The sequence below is a fragment of the Candoia aspera genome, chromosome 6, assembly GCF_035149785.1.
Source record: "Candoia aspera isolate rCanAsp1 chromosome 6, rCanAsp1.hap2, whole genome shotgun sequence".
In the NCBI taxonomy this organism is placed as follows: Eukaryota; Metazoa; Chordata; class Lepidosauria; order Squamata; family Boidae; genus Candoia; species Candoia aspera.
Genome location: NC_086158.1, coordinates 32,791,754 through 32,812,109, shown reverse-complemented (window position 1 = coordinate 32,812,109; position 20,356 = coordinate 32,791,754). Strand labels below are relative to the sequence as shown.

General features: G+C 37.2%; 1 protein-coding gene across 1 annotated transcript in view; it reads right to left on the bottom strand.

The window, feature by feature from the left end:
- The window catches only part of FARSB (phenylalanyl-tRNA synthetase subunit beta), a 40,190-nt gene extending 21,826 nt beyond the window's left edge, over positions 1 to 18,364 (bottom strand). Inside the window, exons 1-11 of the mRNA XM_063306699.1 lie at positions 18,270 to 18,364; positions 17,560 to 17,615; positions 15,068 to 15,222; positions 13,456 to 13,528; positions 12,244 to 12,359; positions 11,723 to 11,873; positions 9,814 to 9,922; positions 7,847 to 7,917; positions 7,252 to 7,313; positions 7,108 to 7,159; positions 5,256 to 5,317 (exon numbers count right to left, since the gene is read on the bottom strand). Coding sequence (XP_063162769.1) covers positions 5,256 to 5,317; positions 7,108 to 7,159; positions 7,252 to 7,313; positions 7,847 to 7,917; positions 9,814 to 9,922; positions 11,723 to 11,873; positions 12,244 to 12,359; positions 13,456 to 13,528; positions 15,068 to 15,222; positions 17,560 to 17,615; positions 18,270 to 18,327 — 965 coding nt within the window. The 5' untranslated portion in view covers positions 18,328 to 18,364. The remainder of the gene's footprint in view (positions 1 to 5,255; positions 5,318 to 7,107; positions 7,160 to 7,251; positions 7,314 to 7,846; positions 7,918 to 9,813; positions 9,923 to 11,722; positions 11,874 to 12,243; positions 12,360 to 13,455; positions 13,529 to 15,067; positions 15,223 to 17,559; positions 17,616 to 18,269) is intronic.
- Between the last annotated feature and the right edge of the window lie 1,992 nt (positions 18,365 to 20,356).

Here is a 20,356-nt window from a genome sequence, read left to right as displayed (position 1 = left end):
CTAAAGCTTTTGCTACATGGCGCACAACTTTTTATCTACAAAGATACAATGACTTTAGAAGCAATCCAACTGAAATTCATAAGAACAATGCTCTGCATTCCTCAATCTGTGCCGCATGGATCTCTCCGGCTGGAATTGAGGTATGCTTCTGTAGGGTTCTCATGAGAATTAGTTGTTTGAAATAGTACCTAAAACAAACTTTCTGGGATGAGTCCTTGGCCCAGTCTATCTTCACTGACCAGTTTGACTTGGACCTACAGAATGAAACTTCAAACTACTGTTATGGAGCCTTGACAGCATACTTTCTTTCCATCTTATATCCACGGGCATTTATACTAATGAGTTCAGTGCCTAATTCTCAGAGGTACTGGAATTCAGTAACATCCCATATTCAGAGTCGCACTGTCCACAGTCAGATGAAACCATTGTGACTGTTTTGCAATCTCATTGCGTTGTCCGTTGTCCCGCATTTGGCACCGAGTTAATATTCCCCTCTGCCTCAGTAAATGTGTAGATTTGGCCTGAAGTATAGGTTGAGCACTTTCTACCAGCATATCAGTCTACCAAAAGTCCTATGAAAGTTCCCAGATTCTGCTCAATTATGACTGCTACAGAAAATACTGGGTTTGAATTATGCTTAGGCTTCAATGATTTGTTTTTATTTTATGATAACTCTATTACATTTTAAAACAAAGAGGTAAAATCTAATTGAAACTAATAAAGAAAGAGAAAGAGAACAGATGTGCAGAAAAAGAAGAAAACAGAAATAGAAAAAGGAATAACTCCTGACTCTTTTTACAACAGGTATAAGTAAAATTTACATTAAACTCTAAGGTTACAACATAACATCCATTTTTTTCTATAGTCAGCTAATATTATTAATCATCAAATCTGTACATTATAAATTCATCATTTTCTGTTTCATGCAAAAAGTCCAAAAGGGGCTTCCAATTCGCCATAAAATTAGTCAATGTCTTTTCTCTAATCAAAGCTGAGGCTTCAATTATTTGTTGTTTACCTTTTATGATTTCTTTTGGACTCTGACCATATATTCAATCAACCAATCAGTAAATAAATATGTGATGAAGATAAAGAATAGGTTTAGTAGATTAGAACTGATAAACAGAGTGCCTGAAAAACTCTGGACTGAACTCTGTCATCAAAAAAAAAAATGAGGCAAACAAAAATATCCCAAAATAAAAAAGCAAAAAAAGGTAAAAAAGCCATTTCTGATACAATGAAACAGCTGAAGAAATGTAAAAGAAAAAGACAACAGAAGAAAATACACCCAAAGAATTTCAGCAAGAGGCAAGGAGTTAGACTGCTATTTTCATGCATGCTTTATTTCCATAATATTTTATCATATTCAACATATTCAGCAACCAACCGTTACATTTATTTGAACTATTCCATAATTCAAACCTATTCACTTTATCATATTCTAGTGAATGGGCAGGCTGGAAAGCCCTGCCCACACTTACTAGCAACAACTGCTGACCAAGTTTTAATCAACTCAGAGTGTCTTTGTCACACAGAAAGCTAAATCTCCTATCCCTCCCTCTTTAGAAGGGAGAGACTTTGTGCTTGGGGAGACAGCAAGCAGATCTCCAGAGGAAGGGAGATGATCAAGAAGCTGTGTGCCAGGAAGAAGAGAAGGAGAAAGCTGAGATCATTCTCTTTTAGCCCCAGATTAAAGTTTGGAACTTCCAGAAAAACAAAAAGCACATCCAGGAAAACTGAAATCAGAAGGAAAATCTGATTCAAGGCTCTGTTACTTGGCAAAAAATAGACACATTTCTAGTTGGAACTGCACTAGGTTTAATTTTTGTTTTTGTATCTGTTGCTATCATTTTTATGTGTCTGTACAATTTAAGAACCCTGATGTTCTTGTCAATTTGCATGAAACTTTCAGGGTTTCTAGCCTAATGAACCCTTAAAAGCCTGTTAGCTCTTACTGGTAGGAGATTTGGGCCATCTTGTGGTCTGCTAGAATTCTTATATTTACTTTTGTATATTCTACTGAATCCTTTTTCTTGTCCTATTTGTTTAGAATTTCTGGATCCCTTGGTTAGAACAGCTTTGTAATTTATCAACACTGTTTACCTGCACTCGATAGTGTTATAACATACCAACCAACCTCCTAATTTTTACCTAGTAATTACCAGAAAGTAACACAGGATATGGGTGCCATCTCTCTCTCACATGCAGGATTGTGGTGAGAACACCCTAGAGGATAAGTGGTGACAGTGACCCTACAAGCTGTTACCCTAAGGGGCAGGAGGAGAGACCAAAGTGTCAAGACCCAGAGGGCTTCTGGGGAAGGATTTCTGGGACGTCCACTTGTCTACCCATAGGTTCTGCTGGGCCACAACACATGGGTCCAGGTTACCTGAGGGACCGCCTCACCCCGATCACATCAACCCATCCCACGCGGTCAGGCAGAGAGGGCATGCTACGGACCCTGTCCATGAGGGATTGCCGATTGGCAGGGTCCAGGAGGAGGGCCTTCTCTGCCATGACACTTGCCCTGTGGAACAGCTTACCCCCGGAGGTGAGACAGGCCCCCAATCTCCCGGCCTTCTGGAAGGGGGTGAAAACATGGCTATGCCACCTCGCTTGGGATGGGAGGGGGGACAGCCAATCTTAGGGGTGGCTGATACTGCGATCGTGCCAAATGCAAAACCCTATTGCCACCTTGAATTTTACATTTTATATCTGGTATTTTTATATTTTTATTGGTATTTATGTATATTTCTATTGTATTGATTTTATATTGTACTGTTTTCACTGACTGTTATTTTATTATCTGTAAGCTGCCCAGAGTTGTTGTGTATGAGATGGGTGGCAGATAGATAGATAGATAAATAATACTTTTATTCCAGTCAGCAGCCATGCAATCAATTTTCTTATATTCATGTATTTTTCTGATGTATTAAAAATCTCCCCTGTACATCCTATGTCTGGCATATTCCACATTACATTTTCCAGATTTTGCTTACTGTCACTTCTCAGTCCCAACTGGGGGTTATTTAGAAAACATGGCTTTTTCAGAATATGCTGGGGCAGGCAGGGTGATTTGTGACCCTGCCCTGATACTGGAATATTATATCATTGGTACTTACGGTGCTCTGCTTCCCTAATACGGTTGTTCAATATAGGTATTATTGTTTTATTGCTTTTTCTTGCCTTATTTTAATGTTTTAATGTATTTTAGGTCACGAAGAGTCACTTCAGCAACAGCAACAGAGGTGGCTAAGTGAATAAATAAAATACCCTTTCAATCAAAATTCCAGTAAACACCTTCCTGGGCACATTTTTGTATTCATGGATGCAGCCTTCACCCGTGTGCTAAACAGACTGCAAGGTACGCCATACAGTTACACCATCAGCAACTTTAGTCTCATAATTTTTCAACATTCTCAGAACATTTATGACTTCCTTTTCATCATTTTTTTTCACGTTAACATTCATAGCTTTTATTTCAATTTTTCTCCTTGACATATCAGCATCATTTCCATACAAATTTTTAAAATACTCCTCCCAACATTCCCTCACTGGTTTCATCCCAAATAATTTAATTATTTTTTAAAAAAACAAACATTCAATTCACTTCTCAAGAGACACCTTGCTGAGCTATCTTCACCCACTTCCACATTTTTTTTTTCATCACAATTGCTCCTACAGTTTTTTGCCTGATTTAAATTTGACCTTCCTTGGTCTCTATGACTACATTCTAGGGAACTATCATTTTCTCTCTATACCATATCTTTTCTAATATTTTTTACAACAATCATTTTCTTATTCATTTTTTTCCAGCCTCTTTAATGTCATCATTCCACCAAGCATGTTTTGTCATATTTTGTATTAATGTAACTCACACACTGGCCCTTTGTGACATGATTCTTTTCACTCTATTCAAAGTAGCTTCCACATTATCTTTCCGTACCTCCACTTTCTATTAATTCTGTGAGTATATTAACCTATCTTCTCATTTGTTTTCATAGAGAACTCATACTTTTTCTTTCAGTAATTGTTCTATTTTTACTCTCACTCATTTCACTTTTTTTCCTTTTCTTCCAGAAAATGTCCATTTTTTCTTCAGGGGGGTAATGAAGAAATGAATTTTTCTTCATTACAAGAAAATAGTCTTTCCTATATTAGACCTTATACCCCCCATTTATCTCTCACTAATTCTCTGCATGTTTTGTTAGAACCAATCAAACCAATCATGCTTTTAAATTTAGATTCTTTCCTTTGCCATGTTACAAATGAATGAAGTTATGCTTAAATCATGTATTCAAAACAGCCCTTTTCTAAATAAATACTCACCAATATCATTCTCATTCATTCTTAGGTTTCTTGTTTCAGTCACACACATTCATATATGTCATCTAATTTAATCACTTTGTTCCCAGAATCACATTCTTTCAGAACATTGTGCAATTTTTCTCAAAAGTCTGGTTCTTTCATTATCACCATTTAGTGGAGTATAACAAACAACTATCATTAACCAATCAATTCCCATGTTCATCCACTACCCACAGCACTCTAGATGCTAATTAATTTTTTCTGGCATATACTTTAGCCATTCCATTCATAATTAAACCTACACTTTTGATTCCATGCAGGTATCTATCAACTGAATTCTATAAAATCAGACAACCTGCAATCATATCTATTACAACCATTCTCTTACATTCACAGATACACAAGATAACAATCTTTTTTCATTTCATTTATACTATTTACCATTTACTTGTCTTACAGTCCAAGTTGCAATCTTCCATATGCCAAGATCATTTCAAGATGGGCCCCATAGATATTGACCTCTGCTATCCATCATGGTTTTGGCCAATCAGGCTTCCCCAAAGAATTTTTTAAATAGATACATTATAGATTAGGTTATATGGTAAGGACAGTACTGGTCAGTTTGGGCACATTTTGACCAGTATGCCACAGGCACAACCAAAGCCAGTTTTACCCTAAGCATGCTCACATTATCCTATTTGAGCTTGGATCTCTAATCTACAGACTATTTTGCAAACTAACATGCTATCCCATTTACTGAGTTGTGATTTAATAAGATCACAGTTTGTAGAATCAAGAAATCTGGTTAAAACAATGAACTGCTAATTAATTATTAGTCTTGCCCATTCTTACAAAAATTACCATTGGTTAGAACAGATTACACAAAAATCTATCACAGATGCTGTCAATAGCATTCTACATGCACTTTTTGAAGAAAGAGAACTTACCTAATTCCTATCTTCTTATTAATTATTTCAGGTTTTATCTTTTCACGACGGTAGGACAGCTCCTAAAAAAGATTTTAACGCAAGAGTCACTTCTCTAGTATCATCAGACTTGCTTGCATAACAAACTATCCAAAGTTCTTTGACTAGGTATTGATAATCAGATTTTTACTGTTTTTGAATATTAGTAGTGTTTGCTATTCCAGGAAACACAGACACAGTCATTAGTAAACAATGTAATCAATCTTCCTGACCAAACATTTGGTAGCAATACTTTCCATAACCATCCATCATATGAAGAACCATTTAACACAACATTGGCATCAGATATGAATAAAACAAATAGCCATACATGAATATGAACAATCCCAGTCTTTAAAAAGCTTCACCAATATGCACTGCCAGGCAGAGAATGTCAAGAGCTTATCAAATCTTCCTTCATATAACTAATTGCTTGTTACAGACAAGCTAATTGCCTTTGCTGATATTTGGAGCAGTACTGAGTCAGTCATGCCCTGGAACATGCTGTTACTGAAAACATGTGCAGCATCTATTTTGTTGATATAATGGAGGTTAGCTCCATTTTGCATTGGCTGAGAATGGTGTTATTTTTCTTCCCTATCAATATAGGACAAGATCCAAAATGTGCTGCTTTTCTACTCTGTTTTCGCAATAAGAGTGTTCCTCCCAGAAAGATCAGAAAACTCTCTCTGTTAGAGGTTCTCTGTGAGTGAAAAGCGTCTGCCACCTTATGTGGAATACATATAAGAAGTCAGAGATCTCAACTATCCTTTGGATTGTAATCATTTATTTTAATATCATACAGACATAAAAAACACCTTACAGAATTTATACAAAGATCAGAGGTAAGCAAACCTTTCAAACTTGGGAACACATTATGAATATTGCCAGTATGTGGTAGGTGCACTTATAGAATGGTTGCAATAGGAAACTTAGCTTTTTACTAAATGGCTTCCAAAGTGGACAGAGCAGATCACAAAACACTAGGTATCCGCAAAAATTTTCAAATTTAAGCCGTTTGGAATTTGAAGTAAACTGTTTTGAGTGTCAAACAGCCTTTTCAAATGCAAAACTGCTGTCTTGAACACTCCATAAGTTTTTGAAAAAAAACTGTGAGTTTTTTTTCCCCACAGACCTTTCTAATTCTCAGGATACTCTTTACCACCAGTTTGGTCTAGTGGTTAAGGCAACAGGCTAGAAACCAGGAGACAGAGTTCTAGTCCCACCTTAGGCATGAAAGCCAGCTGGGTTACCTTGGGCCAGTCTCTCTCTCTCAGCCCAACTCATCTCACAGGGTTGTTGTTGTGGGGAAAATAGGAGAAGGAAGGAATATTAGGTATGTTCGCCACCTTGAGTTATTTATAAAAAATAATAAAGGCAGGATAGAAAATAAATAAATACTTACTTCTGATTTTTTTTAAAATCTTAATTCTCTTTCATAGGCTCAGCATCCTGAGGACAATACCCATGTTTTAGTAAGCCATGCAGTGAAGCAATTTAGTTCAGGTAGAATATGAAGTTAGAAAATGCACTGTAGTTGAAAGTGCTACCCATTTGGAACAGCAACACCTTAAAATATACCTTGGGCGACCAGTATATCTTAAGATATTAAATAGAACAGTGTAGGAAGTAGTAATAATAGTGTTCAGTAAGGAAGCTCTATGGAATACAAAGAAGGAAATAAGGATAAAGTCCAGAATTTCTTTCAGGAGACAAGATAGCTGAAGAAAAAAATAACACATCCTGGCTTTCCTTTCCAAAACTCTTGAATCCACTAAAAATGTTTCAGTTCTTAAATATATAAAAACTCTGTGTTAGTTTTTATAATACTCACTGGAAAGAGGTAGCTTTTTCCATTAGGATAAGTTACTTCTACTGCTTCAACCCTTAAAGAGAGCAAAAACAAGGAAATATTTAAAGCACAGTCTACAACACACACATATTTTGTGACAATATAGGTAAAGTCAGACCAACTCACGTGAATGGCTTATTGCAGTATTCACTAAACATTGTAACCAGGATATCGAGTACAATTTTTGCCTGAAAGACAGATAGCATACTTATTTCTTAAATTAAAGTATTGAATTAAATTATTAAATAATGTAAAATAAGTAAATATATTAAATTAATGCATAATGTTTTAAATATAAAATTACAATATCAGTTGATAAGAAAACTCTTAAAAACTTTACTAGTTTTCTAAAACAAAAGAGTCATGCAAAACCAGGCAACTCTATCACTAACCAAACCAATTAACAAATGAAGTGCATGCATGTCTATGAGACTGACAGAAGTCCCCAACTCTGAGTAGCCCATTATATTATTTACATTTATTTGGAATTTAATTTCCAGAGATATAAATGTCACCCCAACAACTGATTCCTATGATCCAGTGCTTTCAGATCCCTTTATAAAGCATCAAACTGATTCATATTGACTTTGAAAGAAGTCACATTTCTGAAAATGAATATTGGTCAGCAGTTAAGGTCAGCTTCAAAGGGACATCATTCTCATTTTATTTTGTAGATCAAGATTACACTTCATTCAACATTTTGCTTATCACGGGTATTTACCTTGGTAAGATCTGTGGCTGTACATTCAATGAATACATTTCTAGTGTTAAGACTTATTTTTGAATGTTCTCCTAAAAAATAGAGATACACTTGAAATGAAGTTTCAATTGTTTTGCTCTTGAGTTTAAAACAGAGACAGGTTTACAAATCTTTCAACTGAATACTGGAATTAGAGCTACTAGAAAACCTAACAAACAGCAGAATAAATATGCATGCTGAGGTCCAAGTGATCTTTTTTTAAAACGAACAAGAGCTTTCACGTCTTCTTGTAGGTCCCTGCTCTAGTTTCTCCTTGTTTACAGCTGTTCACAGTTTTGTACCAGGATATTTGAGAATATTTCCCCAGGACAGTACTCAAAAAGGGACTCTGAAATTCAGATGTGCAGGCATGATTACATACATTATTTTGGGGACCAGGCCCTGAAAAAGAAATTACTGGTGAAGGGTACAACGTATTCAGTATAAAATCTGTATTTCCTATCATTTTTATAGTAAGATTATGGTTTTAATTGTGGTTACAGCATTCATAAATATGGCTTTCTTAAAAAGCAGATGTCATTTGAACCACAGCACACTGCAAAAGTTAGTTTTTGACGATGAAACAGTACAGCCTGCAGCTAAAGACAACATTAATACTTCTCTGAAAGCGTATTTGTTATTTATTTAAAGGACATGCGGATGGGGTATTAAGTATAATCCCAAAAATATGCTTAAATTATGCTACTTCATATTTCACTAAAGGAGCTGAAGTTATGTAGATGTTACTCTGTTGTAATTACAATACTGTAATGATTTTACAAACCAGAATTCCCAGTTCCTATGTCATTAGACCTAGTCATTAGAAATAAACTATGGCTACTGCTGTCCATAATTCATTATCTATGTCACTTCGTAACAGGAACAAATGACTGCAATCTGAACAGTGTGCAGTAGCAGTTTCTCTACCCTGTTTTAAGCAAGAATTCTGAAATTTTGGCTTCCTATGAAGTGCAAATGCACTTCCCATAAACTTAGATTTTTCTATTCTTGTTCTTTATTTTAAAGAAAGGTACTCAGTGTCATTCTAAAATCGGGTTCTTGAAAAAACTGTGACCTTGGAGCTGTTTTAAATGATATATTGAAATGCATTTTTCAACAACAAGCTACATCCATCATTACGCAAGTAGACTTCTGCTTATCTATGGGGTTTCCCTTATTTCTCATCCTGTGAACCTTTCCCAAATATATTCAATATGTAGAAGGGAAGGATGCAGATAGAAGGGGAATCCAATCTGCTAGTAGCATCCAGTCTGCTAAGCATCATGGTCCCTGTTCCAATGTTCCTGGAAAACATTGTAATGGGTTCCCATGCCATGGGGCTGACATGAGTTGCTGTATGGGAGGGGGCTGCTCCTGTTCCTTGTACCAGGCTGCGATGCGAGGAGCGAAGAATGAGGAATGCACGCTTGGGTTATCTTGCCTTGTCAAGGACTTTTCCCGCAGACCGGCAGGAACCATTAGGGGTACCTGTGGGCGTGGAATTGTGTTGACTTTGGGGGGAGGGACTGGGAGCCATTTGGGAAGAGATCCCGCGCTTTTGCTATTCTCAGCTTTGCTTGTGATCCTGCATACTATTCATTATTAAATCAGATACCCATGAAAGCCCTGTGTGAGTCTGATGGTGATTTTGAATAGGCAATCATTACATAAGTGGATTATACCCAAGTGTACATGTGGGAGCTTCAGCCAATTAAACATTAAAAAAAACAAACAAAGATTGTATTCCATTTCTGTTAAAGATTTGAAACAATCAGATCCTAAGAATATATTTAAAAAAGCATGAAGAGGGTCTTAGAAACAGAAAAAAAAATCTTATTTTGAGGAGCACTGGAAAAAACAAAAAATTTCAGACTACAGTATAACAGTATGCCATTTCCTATTTCTCTTATATGAGGTTAATACAAATGTTGCTAAGAAAAAAAACTTACCATTAATTATTGGTGGCATCGAAAGAACAACACCTTTGCTATCATAGATAAGTGGATAAAGCGATTCATTTTCAATAATATGTAGATAGTGCCTAAGATGGCTATCCATCTAAAACAAACAAAACTTAATGTTTACATCTTTCCACAGAAACCATTGCACAGTATTATCTCATTATATATACTGTGTGTGTGTGTGTTTGTGTGTATACACATACACACAGTGTATATGCGCATTTAAATCCCTAGAAGAAGTGCATGTTATATATGAAAGATTTTTCATAGGAAAAGGTCACTAAACATTTGGAAGGTGACCTGCAATTCACTTTATTCCCAGTATATTCCTTATGACACATTTCTTGTTCAAAAGTCTATGAGCATATATGTAACTAAAAATAGAACTATTTGTAAAAATTCAACTGGCTTTCAGTTCATTGCTATCTGTATAAGACAAGCAAGCTATCACAGAATTTGGATGTTGACAAATTCATAACAGTATGTAGTGCATAGTACATAGTGCACAAAGTGCAGCACTTCTACAATATCCTCAATGCAGGGAAAGACATTGTCCAGCAACACCAAAAGATAAATTTCTAATGTTATCGACTCTGAGAGATAAACTTTAAAAAGCAGATTTTGTCTTACTGCACATAAGAATTCAGGCCCAATGCCCCAAAGCCCTGGGAAAACTTGCACCAGTGAAGTACATTTGGCAGAGAAAGTACTGAGAAATTCATGAAAGATTTTTTGTTTGAGGACTTTCGCTCAAATTCTATCATCTTATTTTTGCTCCCATTTTCAGCCTCTCTACCTTTTTGTTTATTCAAGTCAATGATTGCTAGCTTTAGTATGCAGACATCAGACTCATGTATATGTTGATTCAACTTACCAATTTTATAAAGATTTTCCTTTGTTGTCTTTCTTAACATTAAACTCCTTTTTTTTCTTTGCTATTCCAGTATTAGGTTGGGACTAGCTCCATGTATTTCAAAACCATTTAGGTCTAGTAACATTTGTTAAAGGAGAGAAAACTGGAGCCATTTATTTAAAAGTTTATTCCTGGGGAAGGAGGATTTTTCAGATTCCAAGTACTTCCCTATTCAAAAACAAATGGTGGCAATGTATCTACTTGTGGAATAGCCATCCCCAGACATTCCAGAATTAACCCAGGAGGAGGCATGAAGGTACATTCCCGGGAAGCTCATGTTGATGCCAGACTCCCTTGTAAATACAGTCCATTTATATCTTGTCTTTCAAAGCCAAAAAGAAGATACATAAAGACCAATCAATAGTCTCTGATCCAAACAGCAATATAACAAACCCTTACTTAGCTTTAGCAAGATAGCTGCACCATAGGCCTTCACATAAAGCTATTATCTAATTTCTGATTAGACAACAAAGTGGGTTTGCAAACTCAGTTCTATGCTATGACATGGTATCTAAATAAACAAATCATGATTAGAGCAAGCACTCTACTTCCAGGAGCAGCAGTACTATGGAGTCAGAAATGAATTTTCAAAAATTAGGCTAAAACCTATTTTAGCAATGCTCAAGAGTTTACTGGACCACTGGATAATCTAAGGTTTTCTACTATGGGCCAAATTATTTTGTAAAATACCTACAGTTATAAAAGCTGGATGTTTGCTCAGCCCAGTGTATAACACTAGTTAATGTTTCCCCACCCCCACAAGTTTATTAGGAGCTTCAGTTGCATTGGATTGTTTATGTGTGTTTAATTTTTTTTTTCAGGTTATAAATATTTAAGCTCTTATTTTTACTTTCATGTGAAGTTGTTTGCATATATTTATATACTGTATTCACCCAAGGTCACTATGTTGAGATAGATGGCTATATACATAGTATCAAATCATAAATTAATGGAAACTTATCTTGTTGTTTTAAAGTAACCTACCCTGTACATTTCCATGATTTCAGGAGCACTGTATTCTTTATCCAGATTCAATGGTCTGAATCTAATTTCAGCTGGTGGTTTAGCTGTATATGTAAATGGGCCAGAGATTGTATCTAGATCATGGGTACCAATTGCAACTAATGATCTCTTCCTAAAAAGAAAACAACATGAATTAACATCCTGTCCACATATTAAATTCCCGTTAAACAGGGTACTGATGAAAAACAGGGATAAAATGACATTTGTTATATTCTTGTATAATAAAAGTTATTCATGAATAATAAATTTTGAATATTACACTGTAACTTGCATCTGAAAAATGACTGCATACAAGTATTGTTATCCAGCAATTTCATTCCCTTTTTAATTACATCTGATTTTTTAAATACCATATAAAAACAGAGTTCTTAAGCATTTTCTTTTCAGCTTTTCACAAACTAATTTAAAATGCTATAAAACACACCACAAAGCATTGTTTAATATTTCACTAAAAATAAATTGTTTTTCAGAATACAACTAACCTGCATATATTTTGATGCAATTTTTCCTGTAGGTCCATGAAACTATCATAGCGGTCTTTGACAAAAGTTATATTACGAAGAACTGCAGCCACAGCATAAGGACGGATTTGGGCAGTCTGCCATAAAATGGATATAATTATCAGTAACAGACAATTTTGGCAAAAATATTATATGTGGACTGCGCTATAAAGAGATCCATTATTTAATTATAATAAAAGTCTTCATCTTAAACAAAAACACTTAAAATAACTAATCCCAAAAGCAAATATTACTTATTAGAAGGATCCAAAGAATCAAAGTTCTATAAACTCAAGGAGGTGTTAATACCATATAATGCATAACACCATTTCACTCTCTTCAACATATACCCACACTTCAACTCTCTCACATAGCATGCAATAAATTACTTCTAAAACAAAATAGAATTCCAAAACTACACTGATATGACATGGAAGTTAGCACCTTGCATTTTTGGTTCCAGCCTTCAAGAGTTGGCAGTGTTCACAATAAGCAGATGGATTAATTAAAGTTTCAAAACAAGACTTTAGGGTCAAGAACACAACTGAAATAATGAAAATCATCAGAAAACCTGATCTTGCTGTTCTTGATAAGTTAAACACTCAGTTAACTCTCTTCTGAACATGAATAATCAAAAATTGTTTGACTGTTTTAAATCAGCATTGAATGAACATTAGTATCATACCATTTTTGTGAATTTTAGCATGGGATTCAAGGATAAACTGTTTTAAAAATGCTATTACAGTAATTGGAAATATCTGCAAAATGCTGAGATAAAGTACCTTTTTAAAAAGTATTAATGATATTCTTTAAATGTCTGCATTTAAAGCAGTAGACCAGTTTGGTCTAGTGGTTAAGGCTCCAGGCTAGAAACTAGGAGACTGAGAGTTCTAGTCCCACCTTAGGTATGAAAGCCAGCTGGGTGTCTTTGGGCCAGTCACTCTCTCTCAGCCCAACTCACCTCACAGGGTTGTTGTTGTGGGGAAAATAGGAGGAGGAAGGAGTATTAGGTATGTTCCCCACCTTGAGTTTTTTATAAAAATAATAAAGGCGGGATAAAAAAATAATAAATCAATCAATAACAGCAATTTTATTGCTTGTTGACTATTAGCCAATCTCTAGAAAAATTGACCTAAATTTGAAAAACATGTATTTACAATCTATGCGTCAAGATAAGGATTCAGTTTTACTTACCTCTTCAGTAATGGTAAGCCTTTGAATTTCACCACTGGGTGGTGTGATTTTTTTGTATCGTGGAGCCCTTATTCTAAAATATTGAGATTTTAATATTAAAGATCAGTTTTAGAGGCATAAAAAAGTAGGCTCCACCTTACTGCTCCTCCCTCATCCAACCAATACTCAGTTAGCACATGGAAACATACAAATACTTCCAGCATGGTTTGAAAAGCTGTTCTGAGCTAAAAAAAATTTAAATTTGAAATATTTTCCCTATCACTAGTAGATAATATTTTCTGCCACTAGTTATCAGATCCACAACCACACATTTAGGAGAAGGATTGGCTGTGTCTTAAATATTTTAAATACTGTTAAATCTAAATAGCTTTCTGAGCACCAATATGGAAATAGTTTGCATAGTTACATCCTTTCAGAATATTTTTTTCAGCTTCCCTCTACCTGTAAAGCTACATATCTAAGAAGTATTAAATGTTTATAATTTAACAACATAATATACAATAAGATATTGCTTAAAGAACAGACAAACATAAGTCACATGTGCCCAAAGCAGTTCAAGCAACCTGAATTTCTAGTTATATCTGAACTTCTCTTTTAAAAAATGAAAAATACAGGTAGTCCTCAGATTACGACAGCAATTTGGACTGGGAATGTCATCACTAAGCAATGTGGATGCAAAGTGCGATGTCACATAACTGCATCGCTTAGTGACGAAAATCCCAGCAGTCCTGGGATAACCCCAAGGCATGCAGGTCATTAAGCAGGAAGGCAGGAGTCCAAGGTATGGAATGTGAGGGTGCCATGGAGGGGTGGTGGGGCAGGGAGGCCCTTGGAGGGCTGGGGCAGGCTGCATGTGAGTTGGGGAGGCTGGGGGAGAGCTTGGGACCCCCAGCGCAGGCCATCGGCAAGTGCAGGAAGGCCAGAGGTGGATGGTGCAGCATGAGTGCAGGAAGGCCAGGGGGTGGATGGCACAGTGCAATGCAAGCGCAGAAAGTCTGGGGGAGTAGATGGCTTGGCGGAGCATGACGGGGGGGGGATGGCAGAGCACGAGTGCAGGAAGGCCAGGGGGTGGATGGCACAGTGTGGTGTGAGGGCATAAAATCTGGGGGAGTGGATAGCATGGCGGAGCACGACCGCAGGAAGGCTGGGGGGTAGATGATGTGGCACAGCACGAGCGCAGTAAAGCCAGGGAGACTAACCAGAGTGACTTGCAACCTTCCCTGCCAGCTTCCCCATTGACTTTGCTTGTGAAAAGCTGGCAGGAAAGGTCACAAATGGCGATCATGTGACCGTGGAGCACTGCAACTGTCATAAGTGCAATCAAGTTGCCAAGCGCTCAAATCATTATCACATGACTATGGGGCACTGCAACAGCTGGAACATCAAGGACCGGTTGTAAGTACCACTTGTTCAGTGCCATCGCAACTTTGAACGGTCACTGAACAAGGGGAGAACCTGTGTAAACTTTCAGTTACTAGGTAGGATTTGTTGTTAAAGGCACATCTATACTGCCAAACACATAAAAATTACTCAGAAGTTGACATGTTTCATCTGTGCTTACTTATAAGCCTAATACAGCATTTAATAATATTAGTCTCAGGTGCCATATTACCTCTCTTTAAAAACCTGAAGACCTCTCACTAGGCCTTCCAAACAAAGGAGGTCATATCGATTAGCAGGAACATCAATTTTATACAGAATGGTTTCTGATGCACCCTCTGCTTCTCCATCACCTTTTTCTTTGCTTATTATGTCCTTCTCGGAAGTCTGAAATAAAAAAAGTTTTATAAAGCAAGCAAATGAACAAAAATAATGGGCACGCTTCAATGTCAAGTGGCATGAGTCCACTCCTGCAATATAAATCTTAACTCCTCCCATACAGCTCCACAAATCTTGCTTTTGAGAGCTTCCTGATCCTTCTGAGAGGATGTGAAGTCCATGAGAGTTTGCAGATGGGAAGGAGAAACTGCCTACCTTCTAAATCTGTTGTTAGAAATAATTAAGGCAGTAAAAACAGAATATGGGATTTCAGATCATGGACTTTGAAAAATACAAAGTTCTTTGAAATAAGATTATTTTTCTTAAAATGCATTCATATATGAACAAGCTTATACTTAAGTAAACAAAATTAACCTCTGAAGATTAAAAAAAGATGTATCAGTATTTTTTACTCCAAGTAAGTATGCCTAAAATTCAGCTTAAGGCCAAATAAACCAATCTAGATAGTACTAACTGTAAATGTGTAACATCTAAAATGATAGTCAGTTTGAAGCTGTCCCTAAGCTAAACATTAGCATTACTTCTCATTACACACATGCATCACAACTATTTTTTCAAGGTAAAGTTAAATTTGGAATTGTACTAATTGTATAATCAAAGGATCCTTTTTTAAAAGGTCAATACCAGAAAATATTCATTAAAACAGAGATAAGCAATTTGATCTCCCCCAGATAACTGTATTGATTATGGTGATTTGTTGAAGCCTGTAAGGGTGTATTATCTTTTTGGCTCTATTGGACCTCTCCGCAACTTTTGCTACCAGTGACCATGGTATCCTTCTGGACTGCCTGTGGGGGTTGGGGCATTGTTCATTAATGTTTCCAGTTCTTTCTCAGCAGTCAATTTCAGTTGGTGATGGTGGTGGAGGAGAAATTGGCCTGATGGTCTGTTACCTGAGGAATGTCAGAGGGCTCAATTCTCTATCCCCTACATTTTAATATTTATAAAAACCTCCTGGAAGAGGTTATCTTTGGTCTAAGGTGTGGTATCATCAATATTCTGATGATATCCAACTGAGCGTAGTCAGCCCAGGCTGTCCAGACAATGTGATGGTAGTCTTGCACTGCCTCTGAAAGACTATGTCTGTGACTTGGTGGCCTCCTAGACTCACAACTATTTCTGGATGGGCAGATGTAGCCTAAGGCCAGGAGATCTTCTGCCTAGCTCTGACTGGTATACTAACTGCACCCCCACCCAAAATGAGAGGAACTTGCAATTGTAACTCATGTTCTCACCACTGCCTAGATGGACTTCTGCAATGCACTTTATGTCACTTTCTTTAAAATAATCCGGAAACTCCAATTGGTACAAAATGCAGCAGCTTGCTCACTAAGTAGCATTACATGCCATAAGTACATTACACCTGTGTTACAGGCTCTGCACTAATTGCCAGTCGGTTTCCAAGTGCAGTTTCAAGCATTGGTTTTAGCTATTTATTCATTATTTATAGTTTTTATAGACTCTGAGTGGATTAAAATAGAGTAAAAATATAAAAATACACACAAAAAGCATAACATCATAAAAAAACTATAAACACCTCCTCCAAGATGAATGCCTCCAGCAAATCAGAGTTTTAAAAGTTCAGCAGTTTTGACTTATAAGAACCCTGTATGTCTTGGTGCCATGATATCTCGATTGCTTCCTGCAGTTAGAACTGGTCAATCTGATATAAAGATCCTAAGCAAATTGCTTGTGATTCCTCATTTCCATGAGATCAAAAGGGCCAATATCAGGAGATATTTATCCATCACAGCTCTGATTTTATGGAACAACCTCCCCACAGAAATTAAATTAGCGCCAGTCTTGTTGTCTTTCGGAAACAAATCAAGATTAAGCTTTTCTGGAGGGCTTTTTTGAATAATTCAAATGAAATAACACCATATTTTAATTCAATTCAATGACCATTTCATTCAGCTAATAAATAAATAAATAACATTTTATACCTTCCATCACTGAAGCCATATTAATACCCGAGTAAGTCTGACAGAAAGACTATGCCAACATAAACTTTAAGAGCTTGGTGATCTCTTGGGGCATGGATGGACAGTGCTTATTTATTTATATAAATCTCAAATTTAGTCACCACCCATCTCATTCAGAGAGCAACTCTGGGCGGTTATAAAGCTCAACAGATTATTGAAAAATAAAGAAGTAATATCTAGCATAATTAGAACTGCTCTATGTTTTCACTGTTAAGTAAGGTTTTTTACAAAACGGAATCCTGAAGAACGAGGGAAAAAAACTTTATATAATGACAACTGCATTACACCACGCCTATCACATCTACAGTGAGTCTGTGGTAAATGTAGCCATAAAAATACTTACAATTTCATCAAGTTCCAAACCAAATTCAAAACAGAGTTCATCGAATTCTTCATCGGCTGCAAAGAAATACCTTTTTAAAAGTTCAGTTACATGTTAAAATTTACAGTAAGTTGGAATTAATCCATCTTTTTGAAAAAGATAACTGATTTCATCTTGGTATTTAGTTAAATGTCACTTCAGAACTATTTCAGAGGTGGCCAGAAAGTGACAGGAAATGATGCAATTTTGATAAGCAACCAATGTAATATCCTTCCACTTTCACAGCTATCATTGGCTAATCATCCGTATTAATCAATAAGTAAGGTTGTTTTCTTTATGTTTGGCTTCCTGCTGGAAAATACAAGCCCCCCTCCTCCCTCCACCATTTGTCACTTAGTCTCTTCTCGAACCTGCTACTTAGGCTGAATGTGCGGGAGTACATTCCTGCTGCGGCAAGCATCCGCAGCAGGAATGGGCTTGGTTGAAAGCAGTGGGGGCTGCAGTCCAACACATCTGATAGGGACCAAATCAGAGCAGGATAATACACCTTTTCGGCCCTGAGCTCAGAGAACTTTATCGAGGTTCCATTGTGCTCCAAATCTACCAACCCTGAAAACGAACTGACCCAGACCTAGTGCAGAATATCAGTCACATAACCACCTCTTCCCCGCTCCCCTCACCCCTTCTGACCAAAAGGCGCGCTCACGACAAGCCCCTCTTCTTTTCCTTACTGTAACTCCTTCCCAGGGCTTGAAAAAGCAGATCCCGCTTCACGCCGACTGTCGGCATGGCTCACAAGCAGTTCCTACCAATTACTCTCCTTCGGGGCGCATGCGCCAGGCTCACCATCACTAAGGAAGACCCCTATGGGGTCAACTCTCTGACCTTAATGACTGCTATCTAAACTTCTGCCCGATCCAATGCTGCTTTTTTAGCTCTCTCGTCGCTCACCTGCTTCCTCCAGAAGACTTAGAGTAGTAAAGTTCGTCGAAAGGTTGTGTTCTTAAAGTGGTGAATAACCCGGCAGTGAGAAACTTGTTTAAAGTTTGTTTTGCATTGATAAGGCTTATCGTGGACAGCTAACCTTCAGACTGCTACGTCAGCCGGAAAAAGGGACATACTTTTTGTTTATAGATTTACGAACAGTAAATAAAGTTAGAACCGACTTCCCCTACCACCAGTTATCAACTTGGTAAAATGAAGCAACACGTTTGCAAGTCAATAAAACCCATTATGTTGGCATTAAATGAATACTGGCTCTGCGTTGGGAGGTAGAGATGGGTAAATCAATTTAAATAGGGTAGGGATTTTTTTCTTCGTTTTGCAGTTTCAAATGGGTTTATGGAGGGTTTTGAATTTATTGGATTTATACTCCCATATGCTTTCAGCATATAGTGAAATCGTGCCTGATAGTTCATAGCAGTGTTTTTCAAACTTGGTAAGTTTAAGATGTGTGGACTTCAACTCCCAGAATTCCCTAGCAAGCAGGGAAAGGGGTAGGCTGTTCAACAATGAAAGAATCTGCCTTTGGAGGTTGTTTATTTATTTATTAGATTTGTTACCTACTGCAAACAAACGACTCTCAGAAAACTCAGTTCATTAACATGTTCAAAGTATAATATTAATATTATCCTGGAGACAATCTGTCCATGTGCTCACTAAGAGTTGACACTGACTTGATGGCACACAGTCAATCATATTAATAACATAAGACTGAAATTTGAAAATACACATAACAAAATAGATAGATGTATTATTTAATTAAATAATAATTTAGAAACAGTAAATAAATAGATGTCAGCAATCACAATTCAAGTTTCTTTTTTCTAAATAACTTGATTGTGAGTATTTTATAAAATGCTAATAAAGTGGAGGCTCATCATATCTCAAGGGAAAGGTTAGTCCACTGGACAGGCACAACAGCAGAGAAGTAGCATGTGTGAGTCTTCCTCATGAAAATGGGAGACCAACAGCAGATTCTCTCAGGACATCTACATGGTTCAAGACTGGTTTAAGAAGTCTTGGATATACTTTGGATACGCCTTGGAACCAAGACTTTTAGGGCTTTAAAGGTCAAAAACAACAGTTTGAATTACATTCAGAAGCCAATAGGAAACCACGCAGGGCCTGGAGCACAGGTATAACATGCTCATATTGGAGTGTACCAGCCTGATGCTACTGAATTCTGGACTAATTGAACCTTCTGGGTAGTTTTCAAGGGCAGTCCCAAGTAGAGCTCATCACAGTAGTGCAAGTTGGTGGTACTGAGGATATAAGTCACTGCTGGAAGATCTTCATATTCCAGGTAAAGCTCCAACTGGTGGACCAGCTGAAACTGGGCAACCCCCACCCCTGCCGGGGTTGCAGCTGTCAATATAGCAGTAGTGGTGACAAGAGGAGAACCCTCAAGTTGTGAACTGGCTCATTCAAGACAGTGCCACCCCATCAAGGCAACACTGGAGATGTCAGAAATCCATGATGGACAATAGTAACTCTATCTTGCTTAGGGTCATCTCATCCAGATTCTCAAAGCCTCCAGATACTGGGTCAAAATGTTGCCACATCTCCTTCATGGCCTGGGATAGCAATGTACTGATATGCCCCAAACCAACAGATACCCCCCCCCCCAGTAGCTTTACGAAGGGATTAAAATGTAGGGGAGAGGGGAGTGAACTTTACAGCATTCCATAAAGGAGAAGCTGCCTGGCTGATCTCTCATCCCCCACAACCACCAAATGGAATCATCCACTAAGGAAGGAACAGAACCACTCTAAAGCATTGACCCCCAGTCCCTGCCAGTGGCCAGAAGGATACCATA